At 41.3% G+C, this 20,921-nt stretch overlaps 1 protein-coding gene across 3 annotated transcripts in view; it reads left to right on the top strand.

The window, feature by feature from the left end:
- The first annotated feature begins 1,050 nt into the window (after positions 1-1,050).
- Positions 1,051-20,921, top strand: part of phactr2 (phosphatase and actin regulator 2) — a 55,250-nt gene continuing 35,379 nt past the window's right edge. The window contains exon 1 of one of the 3 annotated variants that reach the window (XM_052477998.1): positions 1,051-1,185. In XM_052477998.1, the coding sequence (XP_052333958.1) occupies positions 1,173-1,185 (13 nt within the window). In that variant the 5' untranslated portion in view covers positions 1,051-1,172. Of the gene's footprint in view, positions 1,186-8,781; positions 9,082-20,921 lie in introns of those variants that run through there. The other 2 variants (XM_035801166.2, XM_035801167.2) reach the window with 2 other exon arrangements.

Genomic DNA, 20,921 nt, shown 5'->3' with positions numbered 1-20,921 from the left:
GGTTGCAAAATCGAATCCCCGAGCTGACAAGGTAAAAATCTGTAGTTGTGCCCCTGAACAAGGCAGTTAACCCACTGTTCCTAGGCCCTCATTGAAAATAAGAATTTGTTCTTAACTGACTTGCCAAGTTAAATAAAGGTAAAATAAAAAATAAATAAAAAACCCCCATGGTTCTTCAGCTATTACATTACCAGGTGTTGGTTCCTGAGAGACAAGACAGGTTGTGAGTGGAATACATAAGTGGCAGTACTTGCAGTCGTTATCTTGTCAAGTATGACTCATTCCTTTTAGAACAATGTCCAATTTCAACACTGCTTAAAAAAAAAGATTTTTCACACATTGGAGATTGGATCCCTCAAACCCACTTGTTCAACGACTTCAACCATCAAGCATGCTCACATAACTTTCCCATTTTTTCTCTGATAATCATGATGGGTATTGACACATGGAGTCTGGGGTGCAGAGATCATCTAAAAATGTAGGTGAATAGCAGCAATGGAATTAGTCTGGCTTTAATGAAGGTTGCAGAGCTCCCTCCCACCCTCCCCCTTTCTCTCTCCTTCCCTCTATATTTCTCTCTTCCCGTGGCCTCAGGCTGCAGCTAAAAGCCCCAGTGGACAGGAAGGTTCCAGACTGGCTCAATCAGGCCCTACTAATGGAGGTAATGGTTGTTGTGTCATCCCCCTGTGCTCCCTGGGCTGCTTCATGGTCAGGTCTACTGCAGAGAGGCAGGCAGCGAGGAACACTGATGAATGTCAGAGAGCTAAAGAGAGAGAGAGAGAGAGAGAGAGAGAGAGAGAGCCATCTCCCTGCACGAGAAAGAGAGAGAGAGAGAGAGAGAGAGAGAGAGAGAGAGAGAGAGAGAGAGAGAGCCATCTCCCTGCATGAGAAAGAGAGAGAGAGAGAGAGAGAAAGAGAGAGAGAGAGAGAGAGAGAGAGAGAGAGAGAGAGAGAGAGACAGCCATAACCCTGCATGAGACAGAGAGAGAGAGAGAGACATCTCCCTGCACGAGAGAGAGAGAGAGAGAAAGAGAGAGAGAGAGAGAGAGCCATCTCCCTGCATGAGAAAGAGAGAGAGAGAGAGAGAGACATCTCCCTGCACGAGAGAGAGAGAGAGACGAGGAAAAGAAAGAATCTGCTTACAAGGGTGATCGCTTTCTCCTCTTCCAGTCATGGAACATGCTCGTGAGTGCCCTTTACTCTGTCTCTGTGTGTGTGTTTATGTTATTGTGTCTATTTGAGTGTGTCTGTGGGTGTGAGAGAGTTTCTTGTCTTTGTGCTTGTTGTCAAAGTTACTGTGTGTGTGTACTGTACAGTAGTTGATAGTAGGAGCTCTCTAATGTTCTCTGTTGGCAAAATTGCCCCTGGACTGTGCATGAAGAGGGTCACCTAGAGCCAGCTGTGATTGCTAAGTACCCTACTTTGCAAGCCTATTGAAAAGGACCTTTATGAGTTTCCCTCTGTGTATTCAGATCAGCTGTTCAGGGAACACCGCCAGGCAAATAGACCCTTGCCTGTAATGTGATGGTTGTTGGTTTACAGTTGTTTAAATTACTTCGTTTTTGCCTAAATTGTTTCAAAACCTGGTTTGTGTTGTAGTTATTTGATTAAATAACAACAAAACACATAGCCTTATCACTTTGAGAGATTACATTTAATAATATTACATGCATCATCATCACATAACTTATCGTATAGTCATATCTAGTGACAGGGTATGATGACTTATTCTTTAGTAGTGCATTACGGTCAGTCTATATTTAGTTGATGTCATTTTATATGTTTAATTACGTTTGCCACACTGTGAATGTCATAACATTTAGCCGAGTCTAATAACTCATGCCATAACTCCTGTTCAAATGCAACTTGTATTGGAGAAAGTGGACTGACAAGGAGAACTAAGTACATAGATTGCCCACACAGAAATATATCAACTGCCACTATGATAATACTACAGTAGTAACAAACAATGATGTAATGTATACAAAGATGCGATACAAAGCCATTCTGCATGACTTTGTGTGTGTCTGTTATAGCTTTGTATATTTCTTTACCCATGATTTCATATGGTCCAGGTTGTGCTCTTCAATATTTGTTTTACAATGCAAAACATCATTTGTATTCTGTATCATACGAGGCAGGTTGTCCACATTTGCATCGCCTCAGACCACAGTGAATCAGCAGTGTCATATTGATGTAGAAAACCCCAATACTTGACAAGGCTAAAGTCATTTAAAGTGATTGATAGTATCTGCTTACTCCTTTGTTTATTTCACAAAACTCAACAAAGAGTGAAAACTAACTTCTCAACTTCCCTGTGGCATTACTAATGCTGAAAGTTGGTTTATTCTGTATATTCAACCATACCCCAAAATAGATGTACTCCATCGTGGGAAATGTTGTACTATTCCCATTGGTTAATGATTGAATGCATTCTGACAAATGTTTGATTATTTTGTCTAGTTTTATGTTGTACTTTCAATCAAACTTTTAATTGAAATAACTTTAGTACAGTACGACAGTGTATATATACCCTTGAAGCAGCAGACCAGTCTTAGTACAAACAACAGGACTCATTGTGGCAGTGTAATGGTTCAGTCTTGGAAAGGGACCAAAGTAGCTGTAATAATGGTAAAAATCAATGACACTAAGCAACAATAACCTTAGCAGCATGAAATGTCTGAAGAAAGACAATTGGATTCGAATTGAGGAAGATCAGATTTCTCATTTGCTTCAGGTAGTGGTGGTGATTTTTCAAGAAACAAACAGTCCTACATTGTTTATTTTTTTGTGAATGAGCAATGAGTGTGTAGACCTGTCTGGCTGAGTCTGTTGTTGTCTCCTCTCTCTCATAGTGAACCTGTACTTGATCATTAAGCCCCAATTTCTCTGCACTGTGAAATATAATGCTCTCAATTCTCTCTGCAATGGGCAGCCTAGATTTCAAAATAAGAGCCATCCAGACCAGGGAAAATAATCTACTTACTGACAGGATGCCATGTATTGATTTGTATATCTTCAACATTTAGGTGTAGGAAGTGAAGTGGTCCCGTAATGATAGATTCACGCCATCCAAACAAAGTAACAAAGTAACTGGTATCAGTTTCAATAATAGTTTGCTTGTGGAGAAGATCAAATCTAATCATGCTGTGTATAAAGTAGATCATTCTGATATGTCGATGTTGTTTTTTTTCTTAATATACCATACAGGTATATATAGTATTTGTATGTAATCACTAATGATTTGTGTATGTGATGAAAGGTTGAGGTTGCAGCATACAGAATCAAACTGTGGTGCAAATTGCACATGCAAAACATAGTTACCATCCCGTCTCTACCATTGGAAGTATGAGTACGTGCTTGCACCTCTCTAGCTCACATTATGCCATTTTCATTTTTGTCTTTTAACTGTTGCAAGCTATGGAATGGAATGCCGAAATGGTATAACTTAATTCCTTTCTTAAAAACCTCTATAACAGCCAATATTAGCTGGGTCCATCACATAAATTCACTTCAATATGTACTGTAGTGCCGCCTGTAATCTGAATGCACTCACTGACACTTAGCTCTGTGTGATTAGACTATAAGCAACTTGACAAACTCAATGACCATCCAATTATTTCCCAGTGCTTGATAGCGAAACTAGGCCTTTGCTTTTTGGATCTAATAGCAATTACCTGTATGGGCAAACGGTCCTGTCTGCTCCACTCAATCCTTCATGCAGAACAGGTCATATAATATGGGACATAAGTCGATTCAGAGCACTGAATGTATCAAATTTGTTATGACACAGTTAGAAATGTTCACCATGGTTTTGCTGTCATTTTAGACAGTTAGAAACTAGGTTATATAAAATATTGTTTACCAACACTTTGGAACACATTCCCTTTGGTTCCACATTTTAGGTTAATAAATAAATAATCTAAAGGAGGAAGAACTAAAAAGCACCACTTAAACAATAATTACTGTGTATTTTTTTCTGAAATTGCTGCTTAATAATGTATGACTCTTTCTCTTTTTCCTCCACATGTCGATGAGCTGTGTGCCCATCGAGCTATTTTCTCAGACATCCTGTTACAGTGCAGTTCCTTTTTCATCCTTGGCCATTAGTCAATGAGTGAGGTATACTGTAACAATACAAAGACATACAGTCAGTATCCATTACGCTATTTCACTTCCGACTACTGGGCCTTCTTCATAATTAATAATTAGGATAATGCTGAGCGGAAATTGTACTAGAATAGCAAAGTAATTAGGCCGTACATAATTACTTGTTAAGTATTGAAACAATATAAATGTTGTACTATTTTTAACTTAGTATTTACCCAGTGATTTGTAAAAGTAGGCTATCCCAACATACCTATCAATACATTCAGGAACTGAATAAGTTGTAGGGCTAGCTGGGGAATAAGTGTATTAGCACTGATAGATTCATGGGGCTGTATTTGGGTTCTTGTGGAGAGGTTGATAAGTAAAGAATATACTCTTGGCCAATCAAAAATCAATTCCCTTCCATATCCACTTAGACTGCACATTGGTTATAGTCCTCAGGGATTTCCTTCCTATGCCACTGCAGGCTTTCATCTCTAGAGCAATGTTTGGTAACACTTTACTTAAAGCTGACTAGTAATGCTTTAGTACAAATGTTGGATCTTAATTTGACCAGTATTGTCACAGCAAAATAATTCTGCAGCAACAGGATTTGAACGTTTAGTCCATAATGTTACTTGATCGGTGGTTTGGCTATTAGCTGGACAAAATTAGGCTACATGAAAAGTGCCATACTGTTAATATAACCGGGTGTTAGTATTTGTGCGAGTTTTCAGAGAATGTATGTAAATCACAAAGCTCATCTGAATTTCCTGCGGTGTAGAAATATTCTCAGCAACAAGAGTGATCCAATGAAGATCCTACACCTGTAATTATTATAAGCATATATATATTTATTTGATTTATTTAACCTTTATTTAACTAGGCAAGCCAGTTAAGAACAAATTCTTATTTTACAATGACTGCCAAACCCTCCCCTAACCCAGACGACGCTGGGCCAATTGAGTGCCCCCTATGGGTTCTTAACAGTAAATTGTCTTCATTCTGTGTTTTACAATGCAAAACATAATTTGTATGATGTATCATCCGAGGCAGGTTGTCCACATTTGCATAGCGTCAGACCACAGTGAATCAGCAGTGTTATAGTGATGTAGAAATATATGAGCCCCTGATTGTGTTCAATATTATAAGGCTAATGTTATGTTTCTCCATGTACTGTGGAACATTTTGGTAACACTTTTCTTAGGTCTGATTTTGATTTATGGTATAGTTTCAATAAATCCTTGTATACAGAACAGTGTTTATTAAACAGTAGATGGCAGCCCTGCACCTAAACCAAACAGTCTCTGCAAAGGCCAATTAATTTGTACAGCCTCTTTTCATTAGGCTTCTCTGTATATCAACTCACCATAGACCCTATTATGTACATACATTCTGGCCATTAATCATGATTCAAATTTTCCTACATGTCAACACTACCTGGTGCTTTAATTGAGCTTCTATATATAGTAGTTTGCACATTTCACTTTATCTACACTCACAGTTTCCCTATTTGTACAATGCCAATGCTCTTACTTAAGGTATAAGTTGTAGTCAGTGTGTGTGTGTCAGTGCTGGACTGTTTAGTATACCCATGTTTTGGTATGTGAAGGTATTTTATCTCCTGCTAACACACGTCATGCAGCCAAGGTGTCAGCTGAGCCCCCGCAGAGCACTCTATGACATAAGAATCGCATTGCCCACGGGCTGTCGAAAGCTGGAGTTCACTCCAACACACGGGTTGAGCCTCTTGCCTCGAAAAGAAATAGAGTCAGCCATCTTTGGTGTATTTTTAAATGGTGTGAGTGTGCTCAGGGCTGGTGATCTCATAGCATTTAGGGCCAAAGTAACAGCATATGCTTATTGTACAGCGCTGGCTTTGCCAATTCCAAATGATCGTGCTGTAACATTACGAGATACACTATGGAATAGGAGGGAGGTGGGAGAACGTGGAGATAGATTATGGTGATAAGTTCACCATGTAGCTGCCTATGAGCCAATGCTCAGAGAAGGTCTGGAGGCAGGAGAGGGCTGGTTTCCGTCAGCTCTTGGCAGGAATTGGAGAGCCTTCCTGAGTGGTCCCCACCCACTGGCAATACAGCTCACTCAGGGCTTTTTTCTCCTTCTCAGCAAACCATAGCCTACAGCTAAAGAGGAACTGTTTGGATGGCTGTTACACTCTAAGAAAGTTGTGTGAAAAAATAAAAGACAAAATAATATATATAATAAAGTTGTGCAGGTAGTAGCATAGGCAGCCAACAGTGGCCGCTAGATCTCTAAGATTGATGTTCATTCCCGGTAATACACTCTTGTCCCCTGTGGACCGGCTAGTACATAAAGCATCCTCCATTCAGGCTGAAAAGGCATAATTTTCCTCCTCAACTAGCTTTAATGGTGGACCGTCTGAAAAAAAACTGGGAAAATATGTGTACTGTCTTAATAAAACATACTTTTCCACCACAATTTTCAGATTTTCCGACAATTTAAGATGATTTATGTAGATCTAAGCTTTCCATTGGCCAAATATATTATTAAACAAACTTTCTATTCCGTTTTCAAAGACCTATTTTAAAATTTGTGCTGAGTTCATATGTATTTTAAACTAGCTCACTAAAAAAAACACTAAAAAACAATAACATGATTATAGTGATTTGAAAGATTAAAAAAAATAAGTTATATTGCCACATACGACAAATACAACAGGTGTAGACTTTACTGAGGAATGCTTACTTACCTAAGAAAAGATTAGCATAAAAAGGAAATCTTAACACAATAAAATAACAATAACGAGGCTACAGTATATACAAGGAGTAATGGTACGGAGTCAATGTGCAGGGGTACGAGGTAGTTGACGTAATTGATGTAATGTGTACATGTAGGTAGGGGTAAAAGTCACTAGGCAATGAGGATAGGTAATAAACAGAGTAGCAGTGTATGTGAAGAGTGTGAAAGTGTGTGAATGGCGTCGATATGCATGTGTATGTGTGTGTATTTTGTGTGTGAGTGTATGTAGTTTGTGTGTGTGTGTGTGTGTGTGTGTGTGTGTGTGTGTGTGTGTGTGTGTGTGTGTGTGTGTGTGTGTGTGTGTGTGTTTGCTGAAGTGTCAGTGTAGTATATGTGAGTGTGCATAGAGCCAGTGCAAGAATATCAGTGCAAAACAAATCAAATATGAAAGGGGGTCAATGCAAATAGTCCGGGTAGCCATTTGATTAACTGTTCAGCAGTCTTATGGCTTGGTGGTAGAAGCTGTTTAGGAGCCTTTTGGTCCCAGATGTGGTGCTCCGTTACCGCTTGCCGTCTGGTAGCAGAGAGAACAGTCTATGACGGGTGGCTGGAGTCATTGAAATTATTTTTAGGGCATTCCTCTGACACCGCCTGGTATAGAGGTCCTGGATGGCATGGAGCTCAGCCCCAGTGATGTACTTGGCCATATGCATTACCCTCTGTAGCGTCTTGCGGTCGGATGCCAAGCAGTTGCCATACCAAGCAATGATGTAGCCAGTCAAGATGCTCTCAATGTTGCAGCTGTATAACTTTTTGAGGATCTGATGGCCCATACCAAACCTTTTCAGCCTCCAGGGAGGGAAGAGGCATTGTCGTCCTCTCTTCACGCCTGTATTGGTGTGTTTGGACCATGATAGGTCTGTAGTAATGTGGACACAGAGGAACTTGACCCGCTCTCGACCCGCTCTACTACAGCGCTCCACTACAGCGCTCCACTACAGCCCTGTCGATGTGAATGGGGGTGTGCTCGGCCCTCTGTTCCCTGTAGTCCACGTTCAGATCCTTTGTCTTTCTGACGTTGAAAGAGAGGCTGTTGTCCTGGCACCACACTGCCAGGTCTCTGACCTCCTCCCTGTAGACTGTCTCATCGTCGTCAGTATTTTTGGTTGAAGTTGAATTGAACAGTATAAAACAATCAGAATGGAGAAAGATCCATTGAAATCACTTAGAATGCATGTGTTGCCACCCTAGGGTCACACACTACCCAAAGAAAATGTAGAACGTGTATTATTCAAAAACATCAAATAACATCAAATACCACCATACCTTAAAAAGAAAATGTAATACTGTGATTTTATATTTTGGCCATATCTCCAGTCTGTGCTAGCTAAACAGTCCTGTATCTTAGACGGTTTGCTTGTTATGCAATCCTCAAACTGCCATCAGTTTGAAGATCTGAACACTGGAATGATATTATGGTGTCACTGTGTGGTTGAAAAATATCAATAATGTGTTGATTAGATGACATCCAACTATTTACATCTGTTATAGGCACCGAGGTGGTTGTAGGCTAATTGGGGAGGTATACCAGAGATTGTGGCTATAATGACGAGATGCTCGTGTCTCCATCCTAACAACGGGAGTCGTTGTTCACAAAGGCGGAAGACATGCAGGAGGACGCCAGATCAGGTGGGAACATTATAGCCAATGAGAGGACAGACACAACTCTGATATCAAAAATGTGTTCAAAGTTGCTGGAATGACACGTGCGTCCACTTATATCAGTACACTTGTAACAACCTAAGCATTACGAAAGTTATATTCGATCAAATAAATCTCACGTTGCAAATTTGCAATATATATATTTTTTAACCAAATTGGACACTCATTGGCCTCCATACACAAATTCCTCACTTCGTGGACAGATTTTGGGCGGAGTAAACCATCTCGCTTCGCCTCTTCCTCTCTGGTAGTAGAGAATTCCTCCCCTCGACCTCTGACGGGTAGTATCCTAATCTGCATAAAGAAATGACAGGCATTCTTGAGCTGAATCGGAGGGAGGTTAAACAGAGGTTCTCAGACCAAGCGAAGTTTTTTTTCAATAGTTTTAACCCAACAATTGGCCTGAAGTAGGTCAAATTAACTTTAGGATTTGGCGATGACTTTATTGTGAAAGTTCATCGGGGACCGCGTGATTGTTGGTTTGGCGGTCCATTGAAGACAGAATGGGCCAGACTTCTGTCTCCTCCTTGTCTCAAAATGCGAGTGGTGAGTCCGCTTTCCTCATTCACGCGCATACAGATATCTTATTGTTCAGGAAGTCGATACTGTCTGACAATTTTAACTCGTCTTACTTTTCTAACTTTACTCTTTTGAAATGCACATATTCAACAAGTTTGAGTTGGTTTGCTTGAAAATATCGGTATTTTCCTTTTACTCCATATGCATCTACATCATTGCAACTGATTTTGAATGCATAAAGAAAGCTTTTTAGAATAATTGTCTTGCATTAGGAGGTGGTAACATTCATTTTGACAAGAATCAGATACTTTGTACCACTAACGGTTACGTTATGCTCATCAGTCATGGAACTAATGAGTCAACAATGACTCATCTTCGAAACCAGTTTTCAATACCCAAACTAAATCGCAATGCAAACTGGAAGACATGCAAAACAGATAATTTGTGCAATAGTGAACGGTTATTCCATAATAAAGAATCCAGTACCAAACTGCTCTGACTCTCATTTTGACCGGTTTGAGTACTATGAGCTACATACTCAATGGGAGAGAGATACTGATCAGCACATCTGTTGTCTTTTCAAAAGAGAGCAGGGGCATGTAGGTTTGGTGAATTATCATACACACAATGAGTAACGAAACCTCGACAATGACCAGTGGTGTAAAGTACTTAAGTAAAAATACTTTAAAGTAAGTTGTTTTCTGTACTTTACTATTTCTTTGCCTGCTTTTACTTCACTACATTCCTAAGGAAAATAATGTACTTTTTTAGTCCATACATTTTCCCTGACACCCTAAAGTACTTGTTACATTTTGACCAAAAAATGGTCAAATAAACAAAAAGTCATCCCTACTGCCTCTGATCTGGCAGACTCACTAAACACAAATGCTTTGTTTGTAAATTATGTCTGAGTGTTGTGACCCTGGCTATCCATCAATAAAAAAATAACATATTGTGCCATCTGGTTTGCTTAATATAAGGAATTTGAAATGGTTTATACTTTTACTTTTGATACTTAAATACATTTTAGCAATTCTATTTACTTTTGATACTTAAGTATATAAAAAAATATATATACTTTTAGATGTTTACTCCAAGTAGTATTTTACTGGGTGACTTTCACTTGTATTTGATTAATTTTCTATTAAGGTATCTTTACTTTTAATCAAGAATGACATTTTAGTACTTTTTCCACAACTGACTGAGACCAGTGGGATAACAACAGTAGTCTTGCAGACGACATGTGTTCAATACCCGGTTGGTCACACATGCTCGAGCAAATTGACATTACGGTATTGATGTCAAAGTTACAGTAATATGTGGGTGGATTAGAAATTTGCATGGTCTCTGTCGGCATGCCACCTTTGGCGAGACAAAAACATTTCGGTCCTCCTTTTATCCCTCAGCAGAATAGTAGCCTAGGCTATGCAGTGTCAACCGACAATGCACTTTAATTAATGCCTATCCATGTGGTCGCCTCTGTTTATAAAACAGGCAGTTGGAATGGCTTTATAGTCCTGATACCTGACAAAGATTTAAGACAGCATTTTGGTTATTCAAGCTCTAAATATCAGCTACCGTAGGTGGTGGTTCCTAAAGTAAATTGGAAAACATTTTCCAAATTTATATACAGTGGATTCGCAAAGTATTCAGGCCCCTTTTCTTTTTCCTCATTTGTTTTACATTACAGCCTTGTTCTAAAATTGATTAAATACATATTTTTCCTCCTCAATCTACACACAATATCCCATAATGACAAAGCAAAAACAGGTTTTTAGATTTTAACGAAATGTATTAAACATAAACAGATACCTTATTTACGCAAGTATTCAGACCCTTTGTTTTGAGACTTTCGAAAATGAGCTCAGGTGCATCCTGTTTCCATTGATCATCCTTGAGATGTTTTTCAACTTGATTGGAGTCCACCTGTGGTAAATTCAATTGATTGGACATGATTTGGAAAGGCACACACCTGTCTCTATAAGGTCCCACAGTTGACAGTGCACGTCAGAGCAAAAACCAAGCCATGAGGTCAACGGAATTGTCTGTAGAGTTCCGAGAAAGTATTGTGTCAAGGCACAGATCTGGGGAAGGGCACCAAAAAATGTCTGCTGCATTGAAGGTCCCAAAGAACACAGTGGCCTCCCTCCTTCTTAAATGGAAGAAGTTTGGAACAACCAAGACTCTTCCTAGAGCTGGCCGCCCGACCAAACTGAGCAATCGGGGGAGAAGGGCCTTGGTCAGGGAGGTGACCAAGAACCTGATGGTCACTCTGATGAGCTCTAGAGTTCCTCTGTGGAAATGGGAGAATCTTCCAGAAGGACAACCATCTCTGCAGTACTCCACCAATCAGGCCTTTATGGTAGAGTGGCCATACGGAAGCCAATCCTCAGTAAAAGGCACATGACTGCCTGCTTGGAGTTTGCCAAAAGGCACCTAAAGGACACTCAGATCCTGAGAAACAAGATTCTCTGGTCTGATGAAACCAAGATTGAACTCTTTGGCCTGAATGCCAAGTTTCACGTCTGGAAGAAACCTGTTGTGGGGAATGCTTTTCAGCGGCAGGGACTGGGAGACTAGTCAGAATCGAGGGAAAGATGAACGGAACAAAGTACAGAGAGCTCCTTGGATGAAAACCTGCTCCAGAGCGCTCAGGACCTCAGACCTGGGCCAAGGTTCACCTTCCAACAGGACAACCCAGGAGTGGCTTCGGGACAAGTCTCTGAATGTCCTTGGGTGGCCCAGCCAGAGCCCGGAACTGAACCCAATAGAACATCTCTGGAGAGACCTGAAAATAGCTGTGCAACGCTCCCCATCCAACCTGACGGAGCTTGAGGATGTGCAGAGAAGAATAGGTGAAACTCTCCAAATACAGGTGTGCCAAGCTCGTAGCATCATCTCCAGGAGGACTTGCGGCTGTAATCACTGCCAAAGGTGCTTCAACAAAGTACTGAGTAAAGGGTCTAAATACTTATGTAAATGTGATATTTCAGCTTTTTATTATTAATACATTTGCAAAGCTGATTAAAAACCTGTTTTTGTTTTGTCATTATGGGGTATTATGTGTAGATTGAGGAACACAAATGAATGTAATCCTTTTTCAAATAAAGCTGTAACGTAACAAAATGTGGAAAAAGTGACCGGGTCTGAAAACTTTCCAAATGCCTCAGAGGATCATTAACTTGACAATTGTTTTGCTGTGGATTGTTTCAAATGACAGGCGAGTAGGCTTTGCATTGTTGGGTTGTCCTCAATTTTGGCAGCACTCATGGCAATAGACTTAGTTGATTATTGAGTTGTGCCTGTCAGTGAAAAGCATCAAAAATATGTGTGAAGATGATGTGTCTTGAGTATAATTTGAAATGTTAAGACAAAAGAAGGGGAGGTTTTGGTGGCGAAGATATAGGCTCATCGCTCTCCAGAATGCACTCAGCTCTCTAGAATGTGCTCAGCTGTCTCCTGCCAATTCATGCACATTAATTGTTTCATTGTCTGAATTGTTTGCCCTTTGTTTATTTGTATCAATTCCTCTTTACATATATCACCGGTAGTAGGCTGTATCACATCTGGCCATGATTGGGAGTCCCATAGGGCGGCGCACAATTGTCCCACCGTCGTCCAGGTTTGGCCGGGGTAGGCCATCATTGAATAAGAATTTGTTCTTAACTGACTTGCCTAGTTAAATAAAGGTAAAATAAAATGTAAAAAAATGTAATAATTATATATATATATATATAAATAAAAACTGTAAATGTACTATTTATATATAATCTCTGTCATTTGGTTACATTAATATCTCTTAATGCATGGATTAATTACAGTCATTCTCTGAATGGAAAAATTGTTTGCAGAGTTCAAAAGTTTTGGTTTATTTCATACCATGATTTATAGGTTTGTCAATCTTTTTATTGTCTTGTTTGGAGCGGTCCATATGAGCATGTATCTGGTTGTTTCTCTATCCTGTTAATGTTGGAGTGCGCGAGCCTGATCAGCATAAAGTAGGCTACCTGGCCTGCAGCGCTCACATGTAGGAAAGTATATTTGGGGATCAGACATTTGGGGATGTCTGATTTCTGACCACCACTAATAATACACTAAGGTTATGTCATTTTTGTAACCATGTGACAATGATTTTGAGAAATGAAATGTGAGTATGAAAATTATAACTGGCATGTAGAAATGGTAGGATACATTCTTAGCTTACCCAAAAGTGAAACTCACGTGCTGCCTGTCAGCAACCCACGTTTATCATGCGTTGCGTTATCTTGAAAAATGCAGTTTGTATTTTCTTCTTTGCCATGATCATATCAGAAATTGAAGAACAGGCCTACAAATTTGAAATCGCTAATTATCATGACAATTTAGCCCACTTTGTAAAACTTCCGGACAGCAGTAGTGAGTAGCCTAATTTCATTCCATAGGCTATTGTCCATTTGACCTGTCCTGTTTTTAGAATATGGTGTGTTTGCTAAGATGATAGTTCATATTCACATTGAAGCAAATGTTTTATTTGATAGGACGCCATTTAGGCAATTGATTGGAAGCATACATGATATAAAAAGTGTCTCTCATGACATTTTTAGACATTTGGTTGCCCTGCAGGCTACAGAAAAGGCCACAGAGGCTATATACTCTATCTACCCTATAGGCTACATGATTTGATGGAGTATTGGTGAAGCACCACAGCACTGCGTCTCCAACAGCACCATGGAGAGGCGTGCTGTGCATGGACAAGATACATATTTTGCACCCCTGCCTTTGGCAAAGTGTACTGCTTATCATGGGGAGGCATCGGCGTTCAATTTAATAGCCCAAATGCCACTGGGTGAGAGAAGTTTTCATTGTTTTGAGGCTGAGTTATGTGAGGTGTTATGTGTTGGAGGTGCGTCTTGATCAGTTTAGCTCGGAAAATGCCGCCCTCGTCAATCTGCAGCTCTAGGCGTCCGCCTAATCCTGTCTGATGGGCGGGCCTGCCCTGCTGTCGGCACAGGGTGGAGCAGGGGTGCATCTTCTGTAGCATACTAACCACAATGCTTACTTAACAATAACATTACTCACAAGTAAATGCATGCCTGATATTTCAACTCTTCAAGGCCTAAATAACCTTCTAGTGCAGCAACATAACCCAAGGTGTTATGGTTGAGTTTACCTTGCAAGGTATGTATACTCTTTAACAACATTGTTCTCTCCGTGTTCTTTTTTCTCCTATAAGTAATCATAGCCCATCATTTTCACTCTTCATAATAAAAGATATCAGCTTTTTACATGTTTGGTTGGTTACACTAAATTTGAAAATAATATTGAATGTCAAATAGCTTGGGATCTTAAAATACCATGAAGTTTAAGTGCATAAACCCTCCCCGGTGGCTTCAGCTGAAGAAACCTCTCCCTATTTCCCCTTGACCAAATATTTTTCTGGTTGCCGGTGGCACATCAAGCAAGACAATGGGAAAAACATCTGGTGAGAAAACAGCATGTCTGATTGAATTTAAAGCACACAGATGGATGTGAAGCATTTGAATGCTTTTTGATTTGGTGTGTAGTTCCATCGTATGTCATTTGGCTACTCAAAGTTCTATTTGAGGCACAAACGGTATTGATGTTTTTGGTTATGACATGCCTTTCCAATGATGTCATCATCCGTTCAGTACGAGTCACACAGCTTCAAATAAAACTTCAGGCTAATTGATAAATTGCCAAATCCGTCAGGTTATTAAATGTCTGCACAGGTTACAGTTTCTCCGAACTGAAGACCATCAGGCCAATATTAGGCTTTCCCTAGACATTTGAAATATTCACGTCTAGAAGAGCCTCCAGGTTTCCGTCATAGCTGGAAAAAATATAATTACAGGGGCAGTTTGGTGAAACTAATCCCGTCCGGACATGACGTTCTATAGTAATACTAGTCCTGTGTGAATATGGCTTATATACACATTTATGACTGGGACTGTACAGAAGTGGCATTTTCTGTGTCCTTCATTTCGTTATGGCTCCAAGTCATTCTCCTTGACTCTGAAGGGAGGCATTGTTAGAGCTGAGGACTAACTTTGTTTGTGTCCCTAAACCATTTTCTCCCTTGTCAAGCAGCTGTTTGAATTATTATTGTCATGCAGTACTTTGTTTGATACTGTCTGTGAGTTATACCTCCACCCAAACATGAAAGCTGCTGCCTGGACTATACCAGAAATAAAATCAAATCAAATTTAATTTGTCACATACACATGGTTAGCAGATGTTAATGCGAGTGTAGCGAAATGCTTGTGCTTCTAGTTCCGACAATGCAGTGATAACCAACAAGTAATCTAACTAACAATTCCAAAACTACTGTCTTATACACAGTGTAAGGGGATAAAGAATATGTACATAAGGATATATGAATGAGTGATGGTACAGAGCAGTATACAGTAGATGGTATCGAGTACAGTATATACATATGAGATGAGTATGTAGACAAAGTAAACAAAGTGGCATAGTTAAAGTGGCTAGTGATACATGTATTACATAAGGATGCAGTCGATGATGTAGAGTACAGTATATACGTATGCATATGAGATGAATAATGTAGGGTAAGTAACATTATATAAGGTAGCATTGTTTAAAGTGGCTAGTGATATATTTACATCATTTCCCATCAATTCCCATTATTAAAGTGGCTGGAGTTGGGTCAGTGTCAATGACAGTGTGTTGGCAGCACCCACTCAATGTTAGTGGTGGCTGTTTAACAGTCTGATGGCCTTGAGATAGAAGCTGTTTTTCAGTCTCTCGGTCCCAGCTTTGATGCACCTGTACTGACCTCGCCTTCTGGATGATAGCGGGGTGAACAGGCAGTGGTTCGGGTGGTTGATGTCCTTGATGATCTTTATGGCCTTCCTGTAACATCAGGTGGTGTAGGTGTCCTGGAGGGCAGGTAGTTTGCCCCCGGTGATGCGTTGTGCAGACCTCTCTACCCTCTGGAGAGCCTTACGGTTGAGGGTGGAGCAGTTGCCGTACCAGGCGGTGATACAGCCCGCCAGGATGCTCTCGATTGTGCATCTGTAGAAGTTTGTGAGTGCTTTTGGTGACAAGCCAAAATTCTTCAGCCTCCTGAGGTTGAAGAGGCGCTGCTGCGCCTTCTTCACGACGCTGTCAGTGTGAGTGGACCAATTCAGTTTGTCTGTGATGTGTATGCCGAGGAACTTAACTTGCTACCCTCTCCACTACTGTTCCATCGTTGTGGATAGGGGGGTGTTCCCTCTGCTGTTTCCTGAAGTCCACAATCATCTCCTTAGTTTTGTTGACGTTGAGTGTGAGGTTATTTTCCTGACACCACACTCCGAGGGCCCTCACCTCCTCCCTGTAGGCCGTCTCGTTGTTGTTGGTAATCAAGCCTACCACTGTTGTGTCGTCCGCAAACTTGATGATTGAGTTGGAGGCGTGCGTGGCCACGCAGTCGTGGGTGAACAGGGAGTACAGGTACAGTACCGTGTTGAGGATCAGCGGGGAGGAGATGTTGTTGCCTACCCTCACCACCTGGGGGCGGCCCGTCAGGAAGTCCAGTACCCAGTTGCACAGGGCGGGGTCGAGACTCAGGGTCTCGAGCTTGATGACGAGCTTGGAGGGTACTATGGTGTTGAATGCCGAGCTGTAGTCGATGAACAGCATTCTCACATAGGTATTCCTCTTGTCCAGGTGGGTTAGGGCAGTGTGCAGTGTGGTTGAGATTGCATCGTCTGTGGACTTATTTGGGCGGTAAGCAAATTGGAGTGGGTCTAGGGTGTCAGGTAGGGTGGAGGTGATATGGTCCTTGACTATTCTCTCAAAGCACTTCATGATGTGACGGAAGTGAGTGCTACGGGGCGGTAGTCGTTTAGCTCAGTTACCTTAGCTTTCTTGGGAACAGGAACAATGGTGGCCCTCTTGAAGCATGTGGGAACAGCAGACTGGTATAGGGATTGATTGAATATGTCCGTAAACACACCGGCCAGCTGGTCTGCGCATGCTCTGAGGGCGCGGCTGGGGATGCCGTCTGGGCCTGCAGCCTTGCGAGGGTTAACACGTTTAAATGTCTTACTCACCTCGGCTGCAGTGAAGGAGAGACGGCATGTTTTCGTTGCAGGCCGTGTCAGTGGCACTGTATTGTCCTCAAAGCGAGCAAAAAAGTTATTTAGTCTGCCTGGGAGCAAGACATCCTGGTCCGTGACTGGGCTGGGTTTCTTCTTGTAGTCCGTGATTGACTGTAGACCCTGCCACATGCCTCTTGTGTCTGAGCCATTGAATTGAGATTCCACTTTGTCTCTGTACTGACGCTTAGCTTGTTTAATAGCCTTGCGGAGGGAATAGCTGCATTGTTTATATTCGGACATGTTACCAGACACCTTGCCCTGATTAAAAGCAGTGGTTCGCGCTTTCAGTTTCACGCGAATGCTGCCATCAATCCACGGTTTCTGGTTAGGGAATGTTTTTATCGTTGCTATGGGAACGACATCTTCGACGCACGTTCTAATGAACTCGCATACCGAATCAGCGTATTCGTCAATATTTTTATCTGACGCAATACGAAACATGTCCCAGTCCACGTGATGGAAGCAGTCTTGGAGTGTGGAGTCAGCTTGGTCTGACCAGCGTTGGACAGACTTCAGCGTGGGAGCCTCTTGTTTTAGTTTCTGCCTGTAGGCAGGGATCAGCAAAATGGAGTCGTGGTCAGCTTTTCCGAAAGGGGGGCGGGGCAGGGCCTTATATGCGTCGCGGAAGTTAGAGTAACAATGATCCAAGGTTTTACCACCCCTGGTTGCGCAATCGATATGCTGATAAAATTTAGGGAGTCTTGTTTTCAGATTAGCTTTGTTAAAATCCCCAGCTACAATGAATGCAGCCTCCGGATAAATGGTTTCCAGTTTGCAAAGAGTTAAATAAAGTTCGTTCAGAGCCATCGATGTGTCTGCTTGGGGGAGGATATATACGGCTGTGATTATAATCGATGAGAATTCTCTTGGAAGATAATGCGGTCTACATTTGATTGTGAGGAATTATAAGTCGAGCGTCTGCTAAATGACTTAAATGTGAATGTCAATGTAAATCAGGTGAACAGAAGGATTTGAGTTCCTGTATGTTTCCTTCATCACACCATGTCTCGTTAGTCATGAGGCATACGCCCCCGCCACTCTTCTTACCAGAAAGATGTTTGTTTCTGTCGGCGCGATGCGTGGAGAAACCCGTTGGCTGCACCGCATCGGATAGCGTCTTCCCAGTGAGCCATGTTTCGGTGAAGTATAGGACGTTGCAGTCTCTGATGTCCTTCTGGAATGCCACCCTTGCTCGGATTTCGTCAACCTTGTTGTCAAGAGACTGGACATTGGCAAGAAGAATGCTAGGTAGTGGTGCGCGATGTGCCCTTTTTCGGAGTCTGACCAGAAGACCGCCTCGTTTCCCTCTTTTTCGGAGTCGTTTTCTTGGGCCGCTGCATGCGATCCATTCCGTTGTCCTGTTTGTAAGGCAGAACACAGGATCCGCGTCGCGGACAACATATTCTTGGTCGTACTGATGGTGAGTTGACGCTGATCTTATATTCAGTAGTTCTTCTTGACTGTATGTAATGAAACCTAAGATGACCTGGGGTACTAATGTAAGAAATAACACGTAAAAAAACAAAACACTGCATAGTTTCCTAGGAACGCGAAGCGAGGCGGCCATCTCTGTCGGGCGCCGGTGGGGGAGATCACTAATCAAATTTTAGGCTGTATGTGTTAGGAGATCCACATTGACAACAAATCCTGAATGTTTTTTTCCCCAAGCAGATTGGCATTCTTCTGTATGTGGCTTAGATTTTTCTGTTTGTTTGGTTTGACAGTCAATTAATTCACAAGATAATCAAACACATTTGAGAAGGACTACTGTTCCCTCTGTCAATGAAATTTGCTTGTCTAAGAACAGACTAAAGTTGTCAGTAGCCCCATTTTAAAAGTTGGTACTGTAAATTTCAATGTCTCTCAATTGATTTGAAATATAGGGCTGTCCCAAATTAGTTCTCCCAAATAGTCAACCTCTCTAACTCTCTCCACTGAGCAGCAACAAGTGAAGCCATTGTCCATTTGCTCCCAGGCAGTTCTAGTCTTTTTATTGAAGTCTAATGGTGATAATTGTGAGCTTTACAGATTTTTCTGTCATTAACCACACAAAGAACCTACTGTAACAGTCCCATTGTTCCTATTCGATATCAATCTGGGAATGAAACCATGGGATTGGAAGTTTGGAATGCAGCTGGCCCCACCTCTTTCATATTTGTTTGTTTAGCTTGATTAATTGAGACTAAATGTGATTATTGTAGAAAATAAATATAATGTGTCCTTCAATAAGTTTACCCCAAAATGCCCCAAACAGTTTGTGGTTGTTTGTGTCAAACTTTCTTTTTTGGGGGGGGGTAGTTATCTATATCCCAAACAGCTATCTATAAATAACCCTACTGGGGAGCCAGGCCCAGCCAATCAGAATGAGCTTTTCCCCCAAAAAGAGCTTTATTACAGACAGAAGTTCACTTCTGGTGTGGTTACACGTGGTCTGTGGTTGTGAGGCTGGTTGAACGTACTGCTAAATTCTCTAAACGATGTTGGAAGCAGTTTATGGTAGAGAGATTAACATTCAATTATCTGGCAACAACTCTGGTGGAAATTCCTGCAGTCCACATGCCAATTGCACGTTCCCTCAACTTGAGACATCTGTGGCATTGTGTTGTGTGACAAAACTGCACATTTTAAAGTGGCTTTTCATTGTCCCCAGCAGAAGGTATCTTGATATGCCACACCTGTCAGGTGGATGGATTTTCTTGGCAAAGGAGAAATGCTCACTAAAAGGGATATAAACAGATTTGTGCACAACATTGAAGAGAAATAAACTTTCTATGCACAAGATACATTTCTGTGAATATGACATTCACTGTAAATTCCTTGTCAGAATTGAGGAGCAAAGTCTGAAGGGAAGGTATTTACTGATCTGCTGAGTTGTGTATGACATGTTCTTGCAGTATTCAATGCTGATCACCTCAGGCCTTTTCAAAATGCAATGTCAGGCCTCAGGTAAGACATTATCCCTGCCGGTCTGGTCATTCATGTTAATAATCACGAGTCATCATGGTTGTAAAAAAATATATTATAATAATTGCACCAATGTTTGGTAACTGCCATTTGCAATGAGAGAGAGTTATCAGTTTTTATATAGCTAATCAGTTTTATATGGGTAGAATGTTTGAACTTGGAACTGGCACTCTGCTGAAAGGATGAATGGTCAATACATATTGGAAATGATATGTCGACCGTGTAAACACAATTCAGGCTATAAGCCTGCCTGATGGCTTGAAAAAGTACTTTTTCATTGCAATTGCATGAGATATGAATCGCCTTAGAATGATGGACAATTGTCATTTCTAATCAAAACCCAACCCTTGAACAGTGTCACATAAGCTAGCTAGACAAAAACAAGATTAGCTGAAATGGAGGTGTTCGCTCAAGTTGCTAGAAATCACACTTGCCTCATACTGTGCTTCTCTTCACACTGGAGCACTTGCAATATACACTGAATGTACAAAACATTAGGAACAGACTCAATTCGTTGGGGCATGGACTCTACAAGGTGTCAAGCATTCCACAGGGATGCTGGCCCAAAGGGACTCCAATGCTTCCCACAGTTGTGTCAAGTTGGCTGGATGTAGTGGACCATTCTTGAGACACACGGGAATGTTGAACGTGAGAAACCCAGCCGTGTTGCATTTCTTGACGTACTCAAACTGGTACGCCTGGCACCTAATACCATACCCTGTTCGAAGGCTCTTAAATCCTTTGTCTTGCCCATTCACCCTCTGAATGACAAATACACAATCAATGTCTAAAGGCTTAAAA

The sequence above is a fragment of the Oncorhynchus keta genome, chromosome 24, assembly GCF_023373465.1.
Source record: "Oncorhynchus keta strain PuntledgeMale-10-30-2019 chromosome 24, Oket_V2, whole genome shotgun sequence".
In the NCBI taxonomy this organism is placed as follows: domain Eukaryota; kingdom Metazoa; phylum Chordata; class Actinopteri; order Salmoniformes; family Salmonidae; genus Oncorhynchus; species Oncorhynchus keta.
Note: the sequence above shows the minus strand (reverse complement) of the source record. Positions and strands in the feature narration are given on the sequence as shown.